General features: G+C 42.5%; 1 protein-coding gene across 2 annotated transcripts in view; it reads left to right on the top strand.

Annotated features, from left to right (window-relative positions):
- WDR7 (WD repeat domain 7) overlaps nt 1-16201 on the top strand; it is a 349149-nt gene that overhangs the window by 48949 nt on the left and 283999 nt on the right. For both annotated transcript variants that reach the window (XM_006891734.1, XM_006891735.1), the window contains exon 13: nt 2330-2544. In XM_006891734.1, coding sequence (XP_006891796.1) covers nt 2330-2544 — 215 coding nt within the window. The remainder of the gene's footprint in view (nt 1-2329; nt 2545-16201) is intronic.

The raw sequence follows: 16201 nt of genomic DNA on the forward strand, positions 1-16201 counted from the left end.
TCAAATTGGATCTGACTGGTACAGGAGAGTCTGGGTTTTTTCCCCCCCAGGTGCCTGTCGGGGCCTGGGTTTCAGCTGTCCACACCACAGCAGTGGGCAACGAGCTTAAAGCCCCTGATGGCTCTGGGCACTGACTCTCACCAGTGGCTATGGATGAAGTCACAGGCGATTTTCAGCCAGCGCCTGTGAAAAGATTCAGTTGAATCTTGAAACTTTGAATGAATGTTTAATAATGACAACCTCCACTTGCCACCCATCTCACTAACTTCTTTTCAGTAGATCCCTAATTCTCCCTCCCCCGTTTTTATTTCCAGTGCCCCATTATTATTTAGGGGCACACTGTCCCATGCTTAGTTCATCCTCTTTATTATTTCCCTGCCTACTCCTTTTGCCCTTTTCACACACTATTGGATCACATTCTTGGGAATGAGAACAAATATGGACCTCATCCAGTCTGTTGGCCAGACAGCTGTCCTCCAAATTTCCTGGCATACACTGATGAGTGCATCCAGGGCTGCATCTGCCAATTGAAACAAGTCAGTTGGTATCCCATCGATTCCTGGAGCCTTATTTTTTTGCCAATGCCTTCAAGGCAGCTTCCACTTCCTCTTTCATTACCATTGGCTCCTGCTCATATGGTACTTCCTGAAATTTTTCAGTGTCAGTTCTTTGTGGTACAGCGCCTCTCTGTATTCCCTTGATACACTTATGATGCTTTCTGGGTCATTCAATATATTGCCCATAGGATCTTTAGATATTGTGACACAGGAGTTAAATTTGTTTTTCAGTCCTGTGCAGAGCTAGTTTCTCCCTTTTTATTCTCCAATGCCAGCTCTCCACACATTTCATTATAATACTTTCTTTAAGTCTTCTCAAGCTGCCCTTTAAAATTTTCTGTTCAGCTTTTACTTCGGCATAGTTTCCCTTTGTTTTTATTTCCTGACACTCTACTGCAGTTTTTAGAGTCGCTTTTGACATCCATTTCTGTTTGTTTTTTCTCTCTCCTCTGTCTTTGTAATGACCTCTTGCTTCTTTTCATAGATGCTATCGAGGACATCATCCTACAATTCATCTGGTCTTCCATAAGTAGTGATAAGTATATTCTTAAGATGATTTTGAAATTCAGATGGAATAGATTCAAGATCGTATTTTGGTTCTTGTGGGCTTATTTCACCTCATGTTCTTTGGGCATGTTGCTAGAAGGGGCTATTCCTTGGAGAGTGGGGACATGATGTTCAGAAAGATGCAGGGTCAGTGAAGGAGAGGAAGACCCTTGATCAGGTGGATAGACACGGTGCTTGCCACAGTGGGCTCTGCTGGGTCAGGAAGTGTGAGGACTCACACCCAGCATCGATGTGAGGCTGGCAGGGGATCCAACAGTGTTTTGTTCTGTTGTACAGAATGTGGCTGTGAGTAGGAGTCGACTCGACAGCACCTCAGAACAATAAGCACAGAAATCATCTATCTCAGCTTTTTGACTGAGAGGTTCCTGTTTTGTTTTTTTTTTAGAGTTGGTGAATTTTGTTTTGTATTAATAAAGTGAATGGTTTCCTATTTCTCTAATTAATTCCTCTTTAGATTTTTTATGGAGCAGTGTTCAGTGTGGGCCTGATTTTTCCTCACTGCTAAGGGAAGACCTTCCTGAGTATTCCATCCACTGACCTATGAACTGGTACCCAGTCTGGTTGGGGGGGAGTTGGCATTTTTCATAGTCCCCTGTGAGCATGTGCACTGTTCGAACAAATCCTTCCAGATTATTCTTTCGTCAGCTCTCACTCATTTCTTTTCTTTTTATTAGGGTTTTTTTTTTAAATTTATTATTAATTTCAATGAAAATTTACAAAGACTTTGGGTTTCTATTCATTCATTGTTGCATTTTTCTCTCCTCCCAACCCTCCCCACTAGTACACTACCCTCTTGGAAAAGTAAAAGAAAATTCTTTAATTGTTTTATTATCCTTCTCCCAGGTCCACTCCACCATGTAGTCTTCGCTCTAGACTCCTGTCATGAGAAAAATACCTAATAACATATCCCTTTTAAACAGTTTTCTCCCTTGTCTGTTTGAATGCAGTGTATATTATTGAGCTCATCTTTCTCAGTCTCCCCTCAACCCCAAGGTCAGTCCTATTTTACAACAGTGGCACTTTGCAGTATTTGTCCTTTTGTGACTGAGATACTTCGCTCAGCATAATGTCCTCCAGCGTCACTCATTTTGAATAATATTGCGTGAGTTCCTTGTTTTTCAACCTCACTCATTTCTTAACGAAGTAGAACAAAACCAGTTTCCGTTTTGTGGTGGTGTGTAGCATTGTAAACTTGTGTCTTCCAGGCGCCCTGGATCGCTGTGTGATGGGGATAACAGCTGTGGAGATTCTCAATGCTTGTGACGAAGCCGTTCCTGCAGCTGTTGATTCGCTCAGTCACCCAGCCGTCAACCTCAAACAAGCTATGACGCGGCGCAGTCTTGCTGCCCTCAAAAATATGGCCCACCATAAGCTTCAGACCCTTGCAACAAACCTCTTGGCTTCTGAGGCATCTGACAAAGTAAGAGTCATACACTCCAGATGTGTGGGCCCCCGTGGACTTTATCTGAAAATAGGACTTTGGCATAGCTCAGAGAATAAGGTTTGACAAGTGGCACTGTTGAAGGGTCAGCCTCTGAGGTTTACATTTATCTAATATGTTCCGAGTGTACAAAGTACCTGGTATTTCTAAAATAATCTCTTAATTAAAAAGTTTAACATTATTCCTTCTGAATTAAATGACTTCAATTTATGATATCAAGGCAAACATTTTATGTGTATTTTGCTGACAATCTTTCTGTTGAAGAACTGAATACTAGCTTATGATGTCTAGTAAAAATATTAATAATTCAGGTATAACTAATTGTGGCTTTTCCTTATTTTCAGGTTAGATTCTGAATTTAGTAAGGTCGAGCCATTACCTCAGTATTTAAGAAACTATTTGAGATGAGTGTGATGGAGTTACATATGTGTTGGCATTTCTCTGGAAGACCTGTGTTGACTCATAGTTCTTAAACTTCACAAGGAATCTAGCATGATCTACCTCCTAAATCAGCAGATCTGGTGCTGGTGCCAGTGAGGTGACTCTGATTGACCACGCCCGTTGTGTGCAGAGTAGAACTACATCATAAGAGGTCTCAAGGCTGCGACCTGGACTGTGACCTTGGGTGCTGACCACCAGGCCTGTCTTCTCAGGCACCTCTCATGGGTTTGGAAATACCAACCTTTTGGCTCATACTCAGACGTGTAACTCTCTTGGTAAGGCCCAGGGACTCCCTGTAAGAGAAGGTGTTAACAGGAGAGCACGCGGCTAAAAGGAGAGGAAACAGTCCCAGGGCGTGAATTGTCAGTCAGTTACCTGTCGTTAACTGTGTAGAGTCAGAATAGACTTGACGGCAACGACAGCACATTCCCTGTTTGGTTTGTGGTGTTTTGCGTTCTGCAGTGCTTTCAGAAACAGTGTCTCTTTGGAAACTGATAAATGAAGCATAAAGCCCCATATTTCATCAGCATCACTGCTTAAAATTTCCAGTTTGCCTTATTCATTCAGGTTGTTAATGGATATATATATATATTCCTTTATAGTCTCTCTTGATAGCTCTCTTTTATTCTCTGTATTCTTGATACCTATTATAAAAAAATTGATTGTTGTTGTTATGTGCTGTCAAGTCACTTGCAACTCATAGTGACCCTATGTACAAAAGTCCTAAATCCTGCTCTATTCTGTGCCAATCTCACTGTCTCTGACACAGCTACTCCCATTACCCCAATCACTGAATCTATCCATCTCATTGAGGGTCTTCCTCTTCTGCGCTGTCATTGTACTCTCCCAAACATGACGTCCTTCTCCAAGGACCAGTCCTTCCTTGCAACATGCCCAAAGTATGTCAGACGAAGCTTCAGAACCCTTGCCTCCAAGGAGCAGCCTGACTTCACCCTCTCCAGGGCAAACCTGTTTGTTCTAGCAGTCCATGGTATATTCAACACTCTTCTCCAGCAGCACAGCTCCAAGGCGTCAATTCTCTTTCTGTCATTCCCTAGTCACTGTCCAGCTCTCCAGTGCATGGCACACAATTGTGAAGACTATAGCCTGGATCAGGCGCACCTTAGACTCCAACTACGTGAATAAATAGGAAAAGTGTTGAAATGCTTATCTGAGTTTTGAAAACCGGCCCATGTCCTGAAGACACAAGGCAGCTGCACTGATCCATATTGTTCAATAATGGAATATTTTCACTCTTTTATCGTTTTGTCTTTCTCTGAGATGGGATTGTTTTCTTGGGTGTGTTATATTGTATGTATAGTAAGTTAGAAATTATTTCCCCCCGCCCCCCATGGTCTCATTCCCTTGCTCTGAACTTTGAGGAAAAAGTCACACCCCAAAGTACTTGCCAGACCTCTGGCTTCTTTCACAGACTCACAAAGATGCCCTTAGGAACTCCGTATGCATTGTCTGACATGCTGTATAATTGTAATTTCAAGCACATATGTAAAACAGTCTATTCAAGGGCCAGCACATACGTTATGTAATTCCCAAATCTATTCTGTTTCTTGATGGTATCTTCTAGAGGTAAAAATTTGGGAACAGTAATTATATAGCTGGAAAAATGGAAGGAAAATTTGCTGTACAGTAACATTTATGAATGCCTTTTGTAAGTGGTCACGGTCCATTATGGGATTTTTACGGTCTTGTTTGTCCCTGTTTTAATAGCGCATTTTATAGTGCAATTAGTGATAAAAGCACCAGATATCAGAGACACCGCACTTACGTATTGTAAAATATATTGCTGGTGAGCCCCCTCCGTCTTGTAGCGGGGGTAATTGTTGCCTGGCCGACAAGGAAAACAATTACAGGAGGGGAAAGGTTTAGGAAGCTGAGGCTGCAGGAGGATAATCACTTTATGAAAAATGGATGTTGGCTGGACCATTAGGGGTTTCTCGAACCGTTTTCTCATGTTGTGTTGGAGGCTCCTTCTGAGGGGAATATTTAAATAGCAGTCCACTCGCTGGATTGTGGCCACGGGAGAAATAAAACGCACCCAAAGTTACAGCAAAACAAAACCCCCCAGAACTAACAGCCCTCTTGGTGCTGTAAGTTTACTCTAGGATATTTTAATAGTCTAAAAAGTCAATTTTTGTTTGGTTAATAAATATTCTTTCATTTCCTCCAGTTGTATTGCACACAAGAGCACACTTACAAATCTTGATAGAGGAAATGACTTGTGAGGCCACTGGGATGAGAAGTATTGGGGGCCTGGAAAAGGATTCAAAAGCACTCATTGCCATGGAGTCACAACTGGCAGATAGCTGATCCTCTGTTGGGTTTCTGAGGCTGTAAATAAAGTGAGAAGAGAAGGCCCATGCGTTTGGTGTTTGGTGGGGTTTGGTTTGGTTTTTTTTTAAGCCATTGATGGATTTGAACCACCAGTAGAGTCATTGACTCGACTGTAGAAATATTGAAGAGTTGTTGGATAATGAGGCATTGTGTAGGTCGAATAAGTAAGATTTAAGAAATGATTGGACAGGCTGAAGAGAGAATTCGGAGGGCTGATAACAGAAACCAGCCTGCATTTTGAGAATAAGAATGGTTTTAGTCAAATATAGCCTGTTACAGAACAGACTTTGGGAGTTCTGCTTGCACAGCTCACCCTGAATGGAGATTGTGTCCTGATTGAATTGACTTTGTCAGGGATGAGTCAGATGACGTTGTGTGTAGGGTGCCTGTCAAGCTACTTTTATCCTTAGAAAAATTCTGAAGTGCGTGACTTTTAGAGAATCAATGAAATTTACTTAGGCTTCCACTCTGAAACTTTAAAGACTATTTTAATAGAATATAAACTTGTTGATTCTGTAATTATTATTAATTTTATTTATATAGTATCCCTTTTTATAACTTAAATTATCAAAGAGATTCAAGAATTCAGTTTGTGATATTATGCAGCATTGAAAAAAACAATAAACTCATCAAGCATTGCACAACATGGGTGAGCCAGGAGGAAATTATGCTGAGTGAAATATCTCAGTCACAAAAGGACAAATACTGTGTAATACAGCTATTATAAAATAGGACTGACATAGGGGGTTGAGGAGAGACTAGGAAAAGAGTGGATAGATAGTGAACATTGCATAGGAAGAGATGAGAGGAAGAATGATCTGAAAGGAGTATATGATTAGGCATTATGATAACAATATGGAAAAAGAGGTACATTGCAAGTTTGTCCCTTTTTTTATTTTCCAACTCCAATTCTTTGCACATTTCATTAGAATACTTTGCTTTATCTTCCTGAGTTGCCCTTTGAAATCTTCTACTCATATCCTTAACTTCCCGATTTTTCCCTTTGCTTTGGCTACTCAGCACACTAGTTCAATGATCAGAGCTTCTTCTGACACCCATCTCTGTCTTTTATCCCTCCTCTGTCTGTAAGGAATGACCTTTTGCATTCTTCATGGGTATTCTTGATATCCTCCCACAGCTTATCTGGAGTCTTTGTTCATTAGTGTTAAAGGCCTCAGACCTGTTCCTGAGAGAGTTTTTAAATTCAGGGGCAGGGAGGTGTGTGTGTAGGGGGGTAGACTGGAGCTTAAATTTTGCTTCTTTTGGATTTGATTTCATTTTCTTTAGCTTCAGTTTGAACTTGTATGTGAGTAGTTGGTTGTCCCATGAAGAACCTACCCCGGTTTTCACAGCTGATCCTGAGTGTCTCCAGCAAATCTTTCCACAAATGTAATCAGTCTGATTCCTGCGAAGAGTATCAGTTGAGGTCTAATCACTGTTGGTATTTTTTACAAGGAGTAATTACAATGGATCTGAACGCTGTGCCATAGTTGTGTCAACAGCAACAACGCAACAAGTAATTGACTATACAAAATTCTATTGTTTTTCTCTCCAAACTCATTTCTGTAACCAAGCCCATGTTTGTCAACTATTCATCCTTCTTCTTTGTTCCCAAATTTTGCATTCCAGTCACCAATTATTAGTAGTACATCCTGGTGGCTTGTTTGATCAATTTCTGACTGAAAAAGTTAGTAGAAATCATCTGTTTCTTCCTCTTTGGCTCTGATTATTGGTGAGTATATTTGAATGATGGTGGTATTAACAGGTGTTTCTTGTATGTACATGGATATTATTCTGTCACTCACTACATCGTTTGTCACGATGGATCTGGAAATGGTCTTTTTATCTATGAATGTGACCCTGTTTTTCCTGACTGTTTAATTTCCAGCATAGTAGATCAAATGATTAGGATATCATTTTGGATTTTTTTCTAGTTCTCATTTACATCATTCTTGCATGTGGGGAATGATTTGAAATACTTTTAGCGCATTTTGAAATAACAGATGATTTCTGAGCTTGTCTTCCCATTTTGTTTTGTCCTGGTTCTTTTTTTTCACAGTCATTTTATATGTGATTTCATCACAATACTTCAGCTGCTTATTGCCTTATAAAATGGTATTTGCTCATTTTTTAAATGAGTAGTTCAGATCGCTTTTCTACCTTCTCAGAGCTGCCTCTGCTGTTGGTTTCTGCTACCTTGAAAAACATGGCTGCTTGCTTTCTGAGATTTCCTGGCACTGTTTCCCTGACAAAACCCCCCACCCCCAGCCCACAAGAATACCTGTCAATTTTGATTGCCTTCTTTGCCATTTCTCCTCATCATGAGTCCTTTCCCAGAAGCATGGCCCTGGTGCGTCAACACTGAAAGTGCACTGGGCCCTCTCCAGCCGCCCTACTGCGGGCTTACTCACTTGCTGTTGAAATGGGTCAAACTCTTCTCACTTTCAGCATTTTCCAACTGGCTCAGTGTTTTCTGGTAAGTGTCTGTTAACTGTTTGGGGTTGTTGTCTCTGTCAGATGCCTCACTGAGCTCCTTTCCTTCTTTCTATAGAGATACTTTGTAGCAGGCAAATCTTACAGCAGTTGGTGAATTTCCCCATCCTCTTCCAGTCTGAGCACTTTGTTGCTCCGTTTCATTGAAAATATCCTCAGTGATTTAGCTTTGTTACCTAGTTGTTCTGTCTCTTTTTATGCAGAGATTTGAGGAAATTGCCTAAGTAAACTGCATGACTGCCACCATTTTCCCAGAATTTCTTTGGGTCTCTGTATCCTTGATATTGAGTATAAAGTTTAGGACATTTACTTAGTTAAGGAGAAATTGTATTAAACATTCTTTTTCTTTAGTGTATATTGTTTGAACTGAATGAGGCACACTTTGAAAAGAAACATATGCATATTCCTTACTGTTTTCCTTTTTCTGATTCGAGTGAAGACACCAGTGAAGTGTGAATTTAAATGCCACGCTTTCTATCTGTGTGAGCAGATCTTGAGCCTATAAGCTGGTGAGGGATTGCCTGCATTAGTCCGTCTGAGTTGGAATTTTCTTCATGGATCTCCCCACGTTTTGTCTATATTCTCCATGCCCATGACGTAGTGGGGGTTTTGTTGCAAGGTGCCATCTAGTTGTCTCTGACAGTCACACTGTGCACAGCATGGTGAAACACTGCCCGGTTGCTGTGCCGTCTTCTCAGGCCTTTCCTGTACGTGAGCTCAGTGCTGTAGCCACTGTGTCACCGTCCAGCCTAATGAAGGCCTTCCTCATTCTCATTGTCTCACGGCTCTACCAGACATCAGGTCCTTCTCCAGGTCCTTCCTGATTACATGCCCAAAGCGTGTGAGATGAAGTCCTGCTGCTGACATTACTTCTGACTGGCCTCCTGGCAGAGGGAATTGGAACTCTGTAGTGACTTCTGTAACCTCTCTTTATTCCTGCCACTACTCTGCCTATTGTTTGTCAGTTAGTGGAGACGTAGAATTTAAAATTACCCTATACTTCTAGAATATGTGGTGAATGCTGTTGGTAACAATTTATTTCTCTTTTTTTTCTTTCATTTAGCAAAACAACAAAAAAAGGTTTATTAAGGTGATGCAGTGGAGACATGGGTGGTGAGAGCAAGAGACAGACCGTGTGAAAGGGTTAAAGAGAAGAAGGGAGGGGGGAGAAGTACCCCTGAGAACTTAGGGGTAGAGTTTGGCCCATTGCCAGTGGAAAAAAGAGTAGTAACTATTTCTAAATGATGATAAACTGATAATAAAATAATTGAAAAGAATAATAAAATTAAAAAATAATAATAAAAAATTTAAAAATAATAAAAATTTTAAAAATTGAGACTCATCAAGGTACAATTAAAAGGCTTAAAGTGATTGGTTAGTTACAGATATGTGTTTAAGATAATGTGATCAGTTTCTGAAATTGCTTCTTCACATGAGTTGTTAGCACAGATGCAGAGCAGGCCATGAAGCCAGCTGGCTGGCCAGTTCTACACCTGACTCTCTTTTCCGCTTCCTTTTTATCCATTGATAGTGACTTCACACCTCACTTTGAGGAGACTGTCACATATTCCAGAAAAGCCCATTGCCTACAGGAGAACACGTGCTTCTTTACCTCCCCGTGGACGTAGGTGGACATCATGTGTGGGTGTTTTGTATAGATTGGGGAGGACTGCTTTGAAAATTTCAAAATCACAGTTAACTTTCTACCAGCTTTTTCTGTAGAGTTGGAAGGAAAGGAATTTTAGATTATTAATGGCTAGTACATTTCCTCAACAGAAAATTGCCAGAAGTTCAACCTGGGTTTAGAAGATACCATGGTACCAGGGATGTTATTGATGATGTCAGATGGACCTTGGCTGAAAGCTGAGAAAACCAGAGGAATGTCTATTTGTGTTTTCTTGACTCTGTGAATCATAATAAACTATGATAAACATTGAGAATAATGAGAATCCAAGAACATCTAATCATGTTCATACAAATCTATACTTAGACCAAGAAGTTGTTGTCTGAACAGAACAAGGAAACACTGCATGGTTTAAAATCAAGAAAGGTGTCCATTAAAATTGTGTCCTTTCTTCATACATATTCAATCTGTACACTGAGCAAATCATTCGAGAAGTTGGACTCTGAAGAAAAAAGTGGCATTGGGATAGGAGGTGACTCATCAACAGCCTGTGTTATGCAAATGACGTGACTTTGCTTGCTGAAGTGAGGACTTGAAATACTTGTACAAAATATCAAAGACTCCAGCCTTCAACATGGACTATATCTCAAGTCAAGGAGACACAAATCCTTACTATCCAGCCAGTAGACAACATCATGATGAATAAAGAAAAGATTGAAATTATTAATACTTTCATCTTTCTTGGATCCACAGTCAACACCCTTGACACCAGTAGTCAAGAAATCAAGATCATGGTAAAGGACCTCTCCAAAGTACTTAGGAGCATTGAGGTCAGCTTGAAGACTAACACCTGATTCAACCTTTGGTTTTTTTCCCGTCATTTGCTGTACATCTGAGAGCTGGCCAGTGAATAAGGATGACAGAAGAAGAATCACTGCCTTTGTGTTGTGGTGGTTGAGAAGAGCGCTAGGTATTGCATTGACGGCCAAAAGAATAGAGAGAGAAGTCTTGGAGGAAGTGAAGCCAGAGTGCTCCTTCGAGGCAAGGATGGCAGAGCTTAGGACTTTGGGCATGTTGCTAGGAGAGACTGTTCCCCGGAAAGGGACACAAGGCTTGAAAAGGTCTCTAGGGTCAGTGAAAGAGAAGACCCTTGACCAGATGGATTGACACAGTAGCCTCAGCAGTGGGTTCAGGTGTGCCAGGGATGAGGAGAATGACACATGACAGGACAGGTTTCAGATCTGCTGTTCGTAGGGTCACTAAGAGTCATACTCGACTCGATGGCACTTAACAGCATGTTTATGGCTGGTGAAGTACAGGGACAGTGAAGAAGAGGAAGACTCTCGGTGAGATGAGTTGACGTGGCTGTGACAATGGGCTGAAGCAGCAGTGTCTGTGGGAATGATGGCACAGGACCGGGCATTTGGTTGTGCATTGACTTGATGGCATCCACCACCACCTCCACCACCATCACCACCACCACCTCCGCCACCACCTCCTCCACCACCACCACCACACTACTAATTACTCCATTATGGAGTTCTCAACTCTAGAGTAATATTTACATGTTTTGATGATTTCATAGCTTTGTTTTCTTCTCTTTTTGATGAAATTCAATTAATATGATGGACTTGTTTTGGGTGTTGTTGTGTGTGTTTTTTATCAGTCCATAACATCATCAAGTTGTAACACATAAAAGGGAACTGATCTCCCCAAACTTTTACAAACCCCACAACTCCCCATGATGAATCAGTCTCAGATTATTGAGAGAACAGGAGCGCTGTTTTTATGTGCCATCGAGTGGGAACGAACTAACCCTCCAGCAGGTTTTCAGATGCTATAAATTGTACGTGAGGAGATTGTCTTTGTCCCTCTGAGCTGCTGGCAGATTCGAACCATGTTCCTTTGTGTTGGCAGTGTGACTCCTTACCATTAAGCCACTGGGACTTCCACTAAGTACATTTAGGCATCTGACCCTCTAAGCAGCCCCCTCTTTCGAGCACTTGTATGTGATGCTTTAATGTTTGTTTCTTATTTGGGAACTTAAAGGCATCGTGAAGAAATTTGTTAAGACGTGTAAAGATTTGTAGCTAGAAATGAATATTTGAGAACTTGTAGGAAGAAATAATTTCTTTTAATATGCTTGAAAAATCTGTTCTTTATTAGACTTAATAAAAGAGTTTCAAACTTCTTGACTTTTAATGGCCTCAGTTAGAAAATAATTGAATGCAGTCTAGTTCAGTAAACATTTATTGACTACCCGGTACTGTTTTAGACTCTGGGGACCCAAAATGAATAAGACATGATATCCACCCTCAGGAAACAGAAATAGATATGATGCAGGACAGTAAATGGGCTGACTGAGAAATGTAAAGTATATTGGAGAAACCTGTCGTAGCTTGAGGTGATCAGGGCACACAGACCTGGAGGGGTGAGCAGAGTACTGTCAGGTGGTGTGTGGAGACATGCACAGCAGGAATGTTTGGAGGAAGAGAAGAGGGAGGCAGGAAACTCCAGGGCCTGTTCCGTGTTGCTCTTGGCCCAGCGGGGAGCCGGGCAGTGGTGGGAGGGACACCAGCCCCTGGACCGAGGGTGGGTGCGTACGTGTTCTCTTTTAGATTAGTTTTCAGACATTTTGGGGTAACAAATACCATCAAGAACATTTCCTCGTAGGGAATTTTGAATGAAATTCCTTAGGCAAACCAGGAAGAGCCACTTTCCAAGCTGGAGTGGAAGGAACGGGGGTTCTGACAGCCCTTTCCCTCGTATCTTCCTCAGCTCTCCCCTCCACCCCTATTCCCAACCAGCCAACCCTATTCTTTCTACAAACCACTTAAAACTCTTCGGGGTAGAGTATGAAGGTCACTGTGTAGATGAAGAGCTGTTGAAGAGATTTCACACGGTGAGTGATAGAGTCACAGATGTGTTTCAGATGGGAAGCTGAACTTTATGAGGAGAAATGAAGCAGCAAGATTGGAGGAAGACTCATCAACAGCCTACGTGATGCAGATGACACGAACTCACTTGCCGAAACTGAGGACATCCTGAAGGGTTTGCTGCAGAAGGTCAAGGACTATAGTCTTGAACATGGACTTGAAGCTCAACATTAAGAAGACAAAGATTCTCACCGCTGGACCAAGTGGCTGCACCATGATGGATGGAGAAGAGATTGAGGTTGTTAGCAATTTCAGTTTGCTCTGTCCCATAGTCAACAGTCTTGGCAGCATTAGTCAGAAAATCAAAAGATGGAATTGCATTGCAGAAATCTGCTCTCAGGGACCTCTCCAGAGTGCTAAAGAGCAATGATGTCAGTCTAGAGACCAAGGTGCACCTGATTCAGGTCATGGTCTGCACAGTTACTTGCTATGTAATTGCTATGCATCAGAGAGCTAGACAATGACTAGGGAGGGCAGAAGAAGAAGCCTTTGAGTTGTGGTACTGGAGAAGAGTATTGAACCATGGATGACCAAGAGAACAAACAAGTCAGGCTTGGAGAGGGTTAAACCAGGTTGCTCCTTGAATGCAAGGATTTTGAAACTCCTCCTCACGTACTTTGAGCATGTAACCAGGAGGGCCCAGTCTTTGGAGAGGGACATCATGCTTGGAAGGGTGGAGGAACATTGCAAGAGAGGAAAACCCCGGAAGAGATGGCTTGACAAAATAAGTAGCATAATTGGGGATAGGTTTGTCAGAGACAGTGCGCATGGTCTGTGATAGAGCAGGATTCAGAGCTATTGTGAGTCACAGGGGACTCAGTGGTTCATAGGAACAAGTAACAAAAATGGGTTCGAGAAGCTAGTACAGTTACCAGGCCCTGAACTAAGAATAATGGGCTGGAGAGGAATACTGGGCAGGAATTCAGTTCACTTCACGAATTGTTTCTATCCACCAGGGCATCATGGCTAATGGTGAAGGCTGACCCCCAGTTGTTCTGACTACAGGATGAACAGAACGTGGCTCTGTCAGTTGTGAGGTTTAGGAGCGATGATGAGTTGCTCTGTACATGGGAAGTGTGAGGTTCCTATGGCATCTCTAGACTGGAGATGTCCTGTCAGGCAGTTCAGATGAAGGGTGTGAAAGTTGAGGGAGGCATTTGGTGATGGATGTGCAGATTGTAGGGCCTCCAGAATGCAGATGGCTCCCAAAGCCAGGAGAGTGGATGAGATCATCGAGAGATTCCAAATGGGCTGAGACAGGCTCTAGGGGATACCGACTTTAAGTGGAAAGGAAAGAGATGAATTGGAGAAGTGGTGTGAGCAGACCAGCAGAATGTGCTGACCAGCCAGCCCAAGGAGTCAGGAGTCTCAGTGCGATCAGCTGCAGTAGGTGTTAGAAGGACAGAAATGTCTGCCAGTGATTTCATTAGTATCCTTTTCCCACGCTTTCCATACCACAATGATGGAGACCCAAGTTCAATTGTAGTGAGCCAAGGCCCAAATGCTGGAGAAGAGTATTGAACGTACCATGCACTGCCAAGAGAATAAACAGGTCTGTTCAGGACAGAATGAAACCAGATTGTTCCTTGGAGGCAAGGATTTTGAAGCTCCGTCTCACTTACTTTGAGTGTGTTGCCAGGAGGGACCAGACCTTGGAGAGGGACATCATGCTTAAAAGAGACTTAGCACAGGAGAGGAAGACCCTGGATGAGATGGGTTCACACAGTGACTGCGGCAATGGGGACAGGTGTGTCAGAAATGGCGAGGTTGACTCAGGAGAGGGCAGTGCTCAGAGCCATTGTCCAGAGGGTCACTGTGAGTCATAGTTGACTCGGGTACATAGCAGCATCAAGAAGGCACGAATGAGCGGGATGCAAGTAGAGATGCTGAGTGTGAAGTATTTGTGAAAGGTTTAGGAGAGAAAGGCAGGAGAAAAAGTAACTAGAGACTGTTTTGAGGACTGTTGAGAATGTTGGTGGGTTCAGCTGGAAAGCCAATAGAGGGAGAAGGTTGGAGGTCAGAATATAAAGTGAATGATGATCACGGTATGAGGAATTTGCCAATTTCAAAACAGATAAAAGCCCATCGGCTTTGACTTGGAGGAAGAAACAAATTTTTAAAACCGAAGAGAAAGAAGACAACTATCTGTGTAGGTCTTTTGTTGGTTGGTCCTGTCAAGTTGGAACTGACTCTTCTCTGACTCCCCAGCAAATTTTCAGAGCCTGTAAATTGTCTGGGAGCAGATTACTCATCTTTCTCTGTCGGAACAGCTGGCAGCGGGAGGATGTTGGATGAGAAGAGTTTAAAGCACTCATATTTCTCTGAGGAGTAGGGGAGATTGTCTACTGGCTTCGTGAGTGCAAGAGCACCTGAGGAGGGGACTTGGTGAAGAGAGGAAACAGCTTACAAAACGGAGGGGAGAGTGAAAAGATGGACTGTGAACGTGCGAGCAGCTGCAGTTAGCTGGAGAAAAGTGTCAGACAAAAAGGCAAGGTAAATTTTACCACCGCTCCACCATTGCAGCTTTCTCGTTCAGAGAAATGTACTTGTGAAGGATTAATTCATATGAAAGAGTGATTCGTTGATTCATGCACAAGGAGAAAGAGAAGCTAGAGACACCGTTGGTCTTTGAAAAATTGTGGAATCCAGAGACTGAATGTCTCATCTGTGGTTCCCACACTTTACTTCACATGGTCATATGACCTTGGACAGGGACAAAAACTGGTGCCTGGTTTCCACCTGCAGACCTTCTGGTGAATGGATAATGGCATATGACCTGTGCGTTGAGAATTTTAAAAGTTCTCCAGGTTTGGAAACTCATGCTCCAAGAGTTGCAAGAGCAGAGGGAGAGTTTGAACCATGGACGATTGTGGTCAGGGTGGGAACAACCAGCCAAGGACTGGAGGTGAGCACAGGATCCAGGGACGTGTGGCTGGAGTGACAGGTTGAAGTGGAGTGAAGGTGAAGTTGACTGGGGCTGAGACGGTCAAGGAGCTGGGAGGGTCCCTGTGCCTTACAGGCTTGGCGGTGCAGAAGGTTGCACATCCTCTCGCCATCCTCCCACCTCTCCACTGACTAAGCACCAATGTGATAAGAATGAGGTGCGATCGAGGAAGCCAGATGGGGAGGAGGAATTGAGGATGTGATGCAACAGTGGCACTCAGACATATCTTTTTCTAATTTCTTCAGAATAATGGTCCAAAATATTATTGGTGAAAATGAAAAATCCATTTTAAAGTAAATGATTAAATAGTGATGAATAATTTAAAAGGAAGAGTAGCGCCATTGAAAACAAGCATTTATGATGCCCTGATATCAAAGCTTCCAAGATATCAAAGCATTGCATTTATGAGAAATGGGTATGTTCATGTGCTTATTATAGGACCTGGATTTATGACTCTTCATGTCTTCAGAGTAGGATTTAGAATTTGAGTAATGAAAGCCTGTCAAAAATAGTAGTCACAAAGCTCTGTCTCACGTTCTTGGGGCATGTTTTAGGAGAGGCTGTTCCTTGGAATTTGAGTAATGAAAGCCTGTCGAAAATGGTAGTCACAAAGCTCTATCTCACGTTCTTGGGGCATGTTTTAAGAGAGGCTGTTCCTTCGAGAGGGACGTCACGCTTGGAAAGGGGAAGAGAGGGAGCCCGTGGATGAGATGGACTGACACAGTGATTGCAGCAGTGGCCTCCAGTGGGCAGAGATGCTGAGGATGGCACAGGATAGGACAGGGTTCAGATTTGTTGTTCATAGGGTCGCTACGAGTCGTATTCAACTCAACTCCACAGCACCTA

The sequence above is a fragment of the Elephantulus edwardii genome, unplaced genomic scaffold (genome assembly GCF_000299155.1).
Source record: "Elephantulus edwardii isolate Elephantulus edwardi_28Jun2011 unplaced genomic scaffold, EleEdw1.0 scaffold00103, whole genome shotgun sequence".
Classification (NCBI taxonomy): Eukaryota; Metazoa; Chordata; class Mammalia; order Macroscelidea; family Macroscelididae; genus Elephantulus; species Elephantulus edwardii.